Source organism: Mercenaria mercenaria, chromosome 7, assembly GCF_021730395.1.
Source record: "Mercenaria mercenaria strain notata chromosome 7, MADL_Memer_1, whole genome shotgun sequence".
Lineage (NCBI taxonomy): Eukaryota > Metazoa > Mollusca > Bivalvia > Venerida > Veneridae > Mercenaria > Mercenaria mercenaria.
In genome coordinates this window covers 78,178,989-78,189,667 of record NC_069367.1, presented here as the reverse complement: position 1 = coordinate 78,189,667, position 10,679 = coordinate 78,178,989, and the positions used below count along the sequence as shown (strand labels likewise).

General features: G+C 35.0%; 1 protein-coding gene across 1 annotated transcript; it reads left to right on the top strand.

The window, feature by feature from the left end:
- Positions 1-4,757: 4,757 nt before the first annotated feature.
- Positions 4,758-7,973, top strand: LOC123555227 (N-acetylglucosamine-1-phosphotransferase subunits alpha/beta-like). Its single transcript, XM_045345899.2, has 3 exons — positions 4,758-4,875; positions 5,369-5,470; positions 6,248-7,973. The coding sequence occupies exons 1-3, from the start codon at positions 4,838-4,840 to the stop codon at positions 6,375-6,377; spliced, it is 270 nt and encodes an 89-aa protein (XP_045201834.2). The 5' UTR covers positions 4,758-4,837; the 3' UTR covers positions 6,378-7,973.
- Positions 7,974-10,679: the final 2,706 nt, after the last annotated feature.

Here is a 10,679-nt window from a genome sequence, read left to right as displayed (position 1 = left end):
CATTCATAAAAAAAACAAGACAATTACATTATAAAGTATAAAAGTCTTCTGTTCAAAACGCAAAATAAATATATTATATATTATAATTATACCACATTTATATAGCTTTTTTCATGCACATGCACACGTTCAAAAGTAATTCACAGAAAAATTGCAGAAATACAAACAAATACGCATACAAAAATAATGCATTCCACATTAACAAAAATCATAAATTTTGTAAAACGTAAAGATTAAACAAAATAAAAATACACATATTTAAAAGTATTTAAGTGATAAAATACTATTCTACGCTGTTTTATGAAGAAGACGAAAAACAAGCATGAAAGTATCAATATTGTACAAAGAAGTGGATTTTTAGCAGGCTTTTGAAAGCAGCTAGCGTGTCAGCTTCCCTGATCTTGACGGGAAGGGAGTTCCAAAGTTTTTGAGCAGTGCACGAAAAGCTGCGATTGCCATAAATCATGGTTTTAGTTTTTGGCATAACCAGTGAGAGCGTGTCTTGTGATCTTAGGTTTCTGAATGGTTTATACACTTCTATCATATCCCTAATATAGACAGGGACTGATTGTGTAAAGCCTTAAAGGTGTGGGTCAAAACCTTGTACTGCACCCTGTATTTCACTGGCAACCAATGGAGCTCCTTCAGAACCGGTGTTATATGACTGTGACGGGGCGTCTTAGTGATGACGCGAGCTGCCGTGATCTGGACATGTTGCAACTTGTTAAGCGCACAGGAAAATATAAGAAAATATAAAGCAAGATGTATTATACACATATTGTATAAATATAAAAATGTATCTCGTAACTGGACATAACTACTTTCATGTTACGATCAACACTGCTCAAAACTGTAAATGTAACACAGATTACATAATTTATAACATTATTAGTCTTAGTCATTCTCCATTTTCGCACATGATTTCATGTTTCATGTCTTAATAGCAAACCAAGGAACTATAATATATCGTGCATTCCTGTAAAGTGTGCGCTTTACTGGTACAGGGTTTTGCAAGTTTAATGACTTTGTTAAAAGGTGACCATTGCGACTGTTTGTGGGATTGGTGAGTGGTAGGGGGTTATGCAGGCAGTGGAAATGATGATGTGCTAGTAATAGAGAAGAAACGCAAGATACTGAAAATGAAAATAATTTTATTGGGGTTTGAGGTTAGGGGCAATTTGGGTGGGAGTTTGAGAGACGGACGGATGAATGACAGGCGGGCGGACGCCTAACGTCTTACCATCATGGTCACTTTATGGTAAGGTGTTCTGAAAATAAACATTAATAATAACCAGTTTCATAGACAACAATGAACAACGACATACACATGCAGTAAGAACTATCTGTCACTACTAAATTCACTCCTATCTAATAGACATGGATGTTCTGCTCAACCCGGGGCTAGAGGGCGTGGACGGTAACATGCATTTCCACTACCGTCCATGAACAGGCTCAATCAAACCGAGCCTGCAACATTTTCGTTTTTGTCGTGTTGAACGATCTGTGGAGTTTCCACTTTTCTTACTCTAGGATATTTATTAATTACCCAAGAGCCAACTCTGCCTTCCCTTGACCCAACAAAAGCAAATTACAAGGCTCAGAACTATATATCCAGATAGAGTCTTTGTAAAATAGCTTTTACACGCTTGCAAGCATCGGAAAATAGAGCACATTCCTCCTCTTTCCTCCAGTTTGCAAACCGCTCACCATGGCCCAGTGGTTAAGGCGTCCGCCTCGGGATCGGGAGGTCGAAGGTTCGAGCCCCATGGGGAGCGTTCGTCCGGGGGATGTTTGTCATGGGACTCATTCCAAAATGGCCGGTTCGTGAGCCGCGAGCTAGTTAAATGAATGGTTAACGATTTCTATCCGCCTGGGCCTGGCATAGTGGTAGAAGTTGGGAGGTAATTGGTACGCACAATAAAAGGTGTCTCATAAGCCAAATTGGCTGGCCCTTTCAATAGGGGTGACACTATAATAAACAAGACCATTACCTTTACCTTACATGTATGTCCACAGTTTAGAAAGCTGTCACTATAACTGTCTTTACAAATTTGACATATTGGCATTTTCGGCCAACTGATGGTCTACAAAGAAAACGGAAAAATATAAAAATCAATTAGACCACAACCACAAGGCGCTTAATGGTCCAAATAGTGCTAGATATTACATTGTATATCACTGTCTCTTGTCTTATATGTCAGCTTACAATTTGGCATTTCTGAACAAAACAGACACTTCAAGTTCTCTTTGCTTTACAAGATGCGGAAAATGAAATTAAAATCATATATCTGGCACTGTTTAGTATATATTTATCATGCTTGAATCACTAAATCACCAAAACGAGTTTCAATGGGGGTAATTTTTAAAAAAAACTGTTGAATTGTAAAGGAAATAATAGTAAGTGTATGAGAGAATATGAAAGAGTATCACAATCTGTACAAGTAATTATTTACTTAAGTTTAAAGTTAGCTACAGTTGTGAACAACATGTTTTTACTTATTTTAGAAAAAGGGAACACTTGTGTCTGTCATCAGAATGTATATGATAGGTATAAAAACTTGCTTAACTAGCATATACAAAGCATGATAAATGATAGGCCAATCCAAAGTTTGGTGAATTCATCTTTTACACAAACTTCTCAAAAATACATAATTCTAATCAATTATATATCCACATAACCAGCTCATTCTTCAATTTTTATATGACTTTTTTTCTTTCTTTTTTTGGATTTAACGTCGCACCGACACATGAAAGGTCATATGGCGACTTTTTATATGACTTAGTTTATCAAATCTGAATATAAGCTATACATTTATTTCAACTGCTTACAGAAGGGGATTCGTAGTAATGATCAATAGGTGACTGATTAACAGGTGACTTGTTTTTGCTGCTGTCCACTTCTATCAGGCTCTAATTTGCGCTGAAAGCCCACCCGCTTAGCTCAATAGGTAAGAGCGTTGGACTACGGATCTCGGGGTCGCGAGTTCGATCCTCGGACGGGGCGTATGTTCTCCGTGACTATTTGATAAACGACATTGTGTCTGATATCATTAATCCTCCACCTCTGATTCATGTTGGGAAGTTGGCAGTTACTTGCGGAGAACAGGTTTGTACTGGTAGAGAATCCAGGAACACTGGTTAGGTTAACTGCCCGCCGTTACATGACTGAAATACTGTTGAAAAACGGCGTTAAATCAAAATCAAACAAACAAACAAAATTTGCGCTGAAATTAAAATCAGTTGTAACTAGAATATCTATACCGTGTATGGCCGATCATGGTTTTGTTCTATAATTAGTGCAGGCTTCCAGTTCTTTGTTGAATCCTTGCAGAATCCCTAATCTCAAGAGGAACAAGGGGTTTGGCAGCTTAGTCAAACTGATATTTCTCCCTTTGTTTATTTAATGAAAGTTTTTCACGAACTTGATCTTGATTACCTTCTTAAAAGCCTCTGTATACTAATTTATAAATATTCCCTTCTATTCAAAATGAACAATAACCTAGCATCCAACTGTTTATGCAATTTAATTCCTCTGAATATTGGACATAGGTCGAGTTTAGACACCCTGAAATGTTACCGTTGATACCACGTAGAATATAGTTCAACAGAACGTCTTTCTACCTTCCGCAAAACAGAAAGAGCTCGTATCACAGACAAAACAACATTCTGTTCTTTCAAAACTGCCTTAAATACAAAAAGCAATAAAAAGGACAATGTCCTGTTTAAAATTGTTCAGCGTAAGCTCCAGGTGATTCTAACTTGCCTAAGACAGGGTTGTAATTCACTAAACTTTATTCTCCATCGGCGTTCATTAATTCCCCGGTGTGTATTTGTGAGTCGAAACAGTCATCATTTATCCTGTCCCAACTACAACTAGCAAAGACAAAAACTTTTGACTAACCTCCCCTCTCCCGCTACAATTGACAACCTTTCGTTCGATAACGAGCGTCTGTCTTTCGAACAAATTCAAAGCTCATCAATTCATAGCAGCGACAGATCGTTTTGAGTCACAACGGTTGATGGGTGTTGTCCCGATAGCTAGATCTCCTTTTTACATTATTTTCCTTCCTTATAGAGGGGTTAAGTTTTCTGTGTCGTATTTTGTCATCTGTCTGCATAAACAGTTAACGTAATTCCCAGTTTTCATATTTACCTCTCATTTTATCCTTTCTTCATTACTTTACTTTTTTACATTTTATCATTCAATACTACATATCTGTTTGCAGCCTATCATAACAATAATACTCTAATTATATGTATACAGAATGTTTTAGGAAAATGAATCAGATGAGTTACTTTGTAACATTTTTCCTCATTCTAAATGTATTTTATACAATGCTGTTGATAAAAGGAATACTGTTTAACCCTTAGGTAATTATTGCAATAGCTTTGTGGCCGTATGGCGATTAACCATGACAAGGACAGTCTCAAACTCAGAATGGTTCAGGCTTTTCTAGTATAATTGTAAATATTTAAGAGGGATTGGAACTGATGCCAGACCGAAAAGAGTCTCCTCTATTTTATGAAACCGTGTCCATAACTGACTAAGTTACAAAAATCAAAATATCTAGTAGTTAAACCAAGTATGTGGATGGCAGAAGTGGGCACTAACAGGCAATTTTGAACAGTTAAGATACTTAAGGGGATAACACGCAATGAACTGTTTGCTTGATAATAACTGAGTTAGTGACATTTTTGAAGAAAGATTTCAAGGTAAATAAGTGAATATTTCATTGGCAGAAATTTGCGTTTGTTTAACAGATTCCCGAATGAGGTGCAATTTACAATCACTCAACAATTGAGAAGTCCGTTCGCTTTTCAGTTTGGGTGTGCATACATGTACTTTCTCATGGAAGGAAGTAACAGTTCCAACAGGTTAGTTGAATGACATACATTGCATATTATTTCAATGACATATAGCTTGCATTCTAATTGTAAAGTTTTTAGCTTTCAAAATTAAATATAACGAAAAGATCGGGCCCCGTGTTCACAAAACATTTTAAGTCTCAGCCAAGTTTGATAATGAAATTTTATTTGTCGTTTATGTCTAAACAGCATGTTTAAAACCAAATATGTTAATAACTATTTTCAAAGGATTTAATAAGATTAAAATTAAGATTTCAAACTCAAACTCAGCTGAGACCGAAACATGTTTTATGAACGCAGGGCCAGGAATATGCAATTTTGATTAGTAACAATACAGACGTCTCTATATACGTTTGTTATATATTACATGTTGTAGAATATTAGTCAAATTAGTCTTAACTTTAAATAAAGACAAGAAAAAGAAAAAGAAACATATTTAAAGAAGCAGTCGCCAAAACGGCAATAAAACTTAGATTAACTGATGACTTTTTGTTTCAATTAGGTTTGAACCTAAAATAGACAGTCCTCATGTTTCATTTGTGATGGTAACTGTAGATGAAAACAAAACACGTAAAGACTTGGATATGCTGCTGAAAACTAAAAGGTACATTCTTTCCTACTGAGACTTTTATCTAAGATACATATTACTTTAAGGTATATCCCTAGCTAGAATACTTTAGAATGCAGACAAACTTGTAAAAAATATACATTTTTAAAATATGACACTAGTTTTATGTAATTTTCTTAACAGTTCTTTATTTAACAAGTCTCGAACCGGTGTTCGGGAACTGAGGGTGTTGCACCATGAACAGACTCATTCTTACCGAGTCTGCTATTATTTTGCTTGACTGCGTTCTTTGCTTCCAAAGTCTTTTCATAGACTTTATAGACATGCTTCAAAGGGTCGAAGGAGGAGTAATATTGTTATAAATAACATCTTCAACTTAAACAATAAGTGAGAGAACTCCCACTTCCGCTTTAGTTTTACCTTGTATTTTAGTAGGTAGCTAATAAAAGCACACGTCCTTCGTTTGTTTCAGCATATTAGCATATATCTTTTGTAATTAAGAAACATACATTAAAACGTTCGAGTATCACTATCACACTCCCTCTGATTTTTAGATCAAGTTTTGACATTTGTTTTTGATACTCTACAAGAAACCTATTAGTAAACTATAAACAATACAGATATGCTTCTAATACAATCAGAGCAAATGAGTTTGGTAATGACAGGTAAATCTCCTGAGAGGTAAATATATCATGCACATATTTCTCATTCGAGGTATCCAGTCATAAAATATATTTTTTTTATCTTTGTCTTTTACTTTAATTTACTGAAATTAGAATGTATTGCTTACTCATTCATATACTTCTTATCCAGGAAATTTGTTTGCATCAATGACGATATTGACTACAGCAAGCCAGCCGCAGCTGACAGGGTAATTGCCTTACTGGAAGAGTATTACGATTCGATGTTTCCAAACCCTTCGTCATTCGAAAAAAGTAAATGACTGATGATATTTGCTTAATTGCTGAAATGAAAGTGCCATATAGTTCCTGCTTTATAAACAGGCCCGAACAATTTAGTGTCTAATCTTTCGAACATTTATCTGCAACCGAGTGCAATTTATGCACATCACATAACCCTGAGAACACGGCACCTTCGCCAAAGTCAGCCAGGATGTTTCAGCATCGCACATATAGGAGTCCTGAACATGACTGACAGTATCAACGGGTTCGAAATCCACATTCACTACACTTTTAAGTGGCTGTTAATGTTGAGAACCTATGACTCAGTTATTTGTTTCATTTTCTTCCTGTAATAGCCACAGACGACCGCCGGACAAAATGTCTACTTTGAATTCTAATACGACCACAGAAAGCGTTCACTAAAACGCTGCTATAAGTACAAAACACTAAGTAAATGGCTTGCTTTTCAATAGTCAAAATTATTAGCATGTTTAACTAATAATACATGGTTTACGTAGGTAATATTCGTCATCCATTAAAAAAGATAATTGTAATGGACTTTCGCAAACTGCACGCGCATATGATTACGTTAGTGATGAGGTTTACTACATGAAGGTTTAAAGCTAAACTAAACCCGAATTTTATATTAGAAAGTATGCACAATGCCTGCGTATAATGTATGTAAATGTAAAAGAACAAGAGCTGTCGGAGGACAGCAACGCTCGACTATTCAACAGCAATATGAGTCGAAAAAGGGGCAGGATTTCGTAAAATTGCGAAATAGGGTTATGAAGCCTGACAATGCATATCAGCTCGTGGCAAGATCAATTGTGTGAAGTTTCAATTCATTCCTGTTAGTGGGTACTGAGCATATCAGCTTACATACAAAAAGTTTACCAAGAACTGCTAAGTCGAAAAAGGGGCATAATTTTGTAAAAATGCAAAGCAGGGTTATGTCCTGCATGTCAGATCATCACAGGTAACTAGTATATAAAGTTTCAATTCATTCCAATCACTGGGTACTGAGATACCAGCTTACATATGAAACCTTAATAAAAAGTTTCTAAGTCCTACAAGGGGCATAATTTTGTAAAGAATTCATTCCCACAAGCAAGTGGTTACTGAGATCATACCAGCTTACATACCAAAACTTAACCAAATCGGGACGCCGACGCCGACGCATGGGCGAGTCCAAAAGCTCTGCCTATTCTTTGAATAGTCGAGCAAATCAATTATGTACATTGAAAGAATTAAAAATTAATACTTTTGTAGATGAATGTGTACTGACACTGAAAAACTTGAACTTTTGTAAGCAAGCCATTGTTACCTTCTGACGTTACATTATAAAATTAGCTCTGTATATACATTTAATTCATGTGTTTAGTAAAGTTCAATACATATGGTGAGGGTTTTCTAAATATGAAGTAAATAAAGATGGGCATTGGATATCTGTACTAAAAGTTTAATTAATAATGCCAAGACTTGTGATGACAATATTATCCCGTATGTTATCCAATAAAAATCAAGTTGTTCAAATAAAGGTATACTTGTGCCACCTCTTTTGAAATGAGTATTTATTTTAATTTGTGAGAAAACATTGTCATGTCAACACATATTGTAATGCTCTAGAAATTTACTCTGCGTTTGTTTTTCATTCAGTCAGTCATCTGAAATAATTTTTTTTCGTTCTCTAAACGTTTATCTAGCGGTGACTATAAATAACTTAGATACATACATATCGATCGCAGACAAGGTGGATGACCTTCTAGCATGCAGGAATTATTAGTCAGGCTAGAATGTAAAGCTAATTTTAATCACTCACACTCAACAATACTATGATCTGTTCCATAATCACGATTTGCCCCTTCGTATGCATTAAACTCTTACATTTGTAATGTTCTTGTATATAAGACTCGTATCTTATTAAGTAAGCATGATATATAAAATAAAAAATGTTGAATGACAATTACTAGTTACTTTGAACAACAATTTCCTATTTCTCAGCACAAAATATGCTGTGCTTTGTAAATAGATGAAACATTAGAAGTAAACTCAGCGAAAAAAAAGGTGTAACATGTAAAAGATATTTACATTTTACTCAAAAGTTTAGCTGATGGGTACCGAACACTAATTCTTACTATTTATGGTTCAGCTTCACACCCGTCGTTTTTTTTTAAAACATGTCAAAATCTCTCGACATTCAGTAAAGCAAACCAATTCTGTATTTATTACCTATACCGACGAATGTAAGGCTGAGATCGATTATCTTCAGGGACAATTTATTCGGTCAAATCGTCAGGGAGAACACTCGCTATGCTTGAAGACAATCTGAGTCATAGTAATATCTTTAATACACCTCATCAAGCAGTCTTTATGATTTTTTCTTTATGATCTTGAACAAAATGGAACATTTGCGAGCAAAGAAAATAATGTGTCTTAAGAAGGTCTTTCGGAAGCATAGAACATATCCAAGCAGAATAATAGAACACTCTGTTTGAATGTGTTAAGCGGTAATGAATGACACTCCCTAGCACTAGATTAAGCAGCCTTCATTTGATACATTGAATAGACTACAGGATCCCAGAATACCAGAAAACATACCAAAACATGTTTTGTTTGTCATCCAGTTGTTTTTCTAACTCTAACATTTATAAGGCACAAGCCGTATAAAGGAGCCGTTTTTAATTCCTGGTTTGTTGAACACAAACTAACAATTAGTAGTTCAAGGTTCTGCCTAATAAAGATATCGAAAGCTATGTTATCGATGCATAAAGTAAATTTAAATCAAAATCTTTTTTTTAAAAACATACGTTAACAGAACAGCTTGAAAATTTTAACACTATTGTATTGTATGTTGATGATCCTCCTAGTGAACCTACTCATAGAGAATTTTTGACATTGTACACAAATAAGATGCGATGCTGGTTGATATAAGCACCATTTATCACAATATAGAACTCTGTTTTAAATTTAAAAAAGCAGCCATTGATACTAGATATCGAAAATCATTAACCAATATTGTATGAGTTTATATTTTGATGTGCCTCGTATAAATTACATGTAAAGGTAAATTTCTACTATTCAGTATCGATAGTTTTTTCCAAAAGAAAGCGTAACTGCCAAAAGATTTTTTCTGGCATGACATATATAACTGCTTACTAATAACTGCCACAGCGACTTTAAAGTGTTAACAGTTCAAACGTCTTATTTTACCGGGTTGTAAGGTCAAAAGGCAGTAGTTGTTACCTTACAAAAACGAATATCAAGCCACCGCAGTGTTTATTTCACAGACGGTAAGATGTTGCAGGTTATTAAACTCGGGCTTGTTATCAAACCGAGCCTGCAACATTTTCGTTTTCGTCGTGTGGAGTTTCCGCCTTTTCTATTTTTGTATTCTTTAAGGTTTGTTTTGAGGTTTTAATACTTTTGTAACGAAGGCGTATATGAAGCGGCACAGTTGTTGGACAGCATATAACAGTAAAAATGGGAATGTTGCCGATTCTTTTGTCAGATGGTTATAAGTAGTTGTGTTTTCACTTTTTTACGAATTTACTCTTTAAATATTTTACTTTTCGTATCATGTTTTTAATTTCTGTTTCATGTTTACTTCGTTACGTTTCCTATGAAGGTATTGATTTTATATAAAAAAAACTGTGGCACCTGACCAGGAAGAAAATGCCACAGCACATATTATACTATTTAAGATATATATGGACGCGACAGTGTGCACATGTTAGGCGCATTATTAACCGTTATACTGACACGACGATCGACGTACAGTTTTTGCATAAGCCAAATTTTATAATGTCGCCTATACCGGAAGTTCAAATGGGAAGTTTATCCAAGATGTTTCTTTAACGTTGATGAAACAAATAAAATACACAGAGTGTCTCTGCCAAAAGAAATATTGAAACACTATGACTGGTGCATGGTGGAAGATAAATAACCCCTTGTTTAATATGTATAGTTACGCATTCATTGAACTGCGCGTTTTAGGTATGCTATGTTGATTGAAATGGGATTTATACCATCATGGGCCACCCTTTTCCAGATTTAATCTTTTGGGGTTAATCTATGTCCAACATAAATGTTTTAGTGTGGGATCAGTTGTATGCAGCAAGATTAAAATTTAAAAAAAATTAATCCCCAAAAATACATGTATAGTCGCACATGTTTTTAAATAATTCAAAGCAACTCTTACACGTTCTATGAACCTTATTGTAGACCATATTATGCTGTAGTTTTTTACTTCCTGTACACTACAAGAATCAATGTCTGGCTGTGAATATCTAAAAAAAGTTATTTTAACATTTTCAGCATGTACGGCTACGTTTAGTATCGTG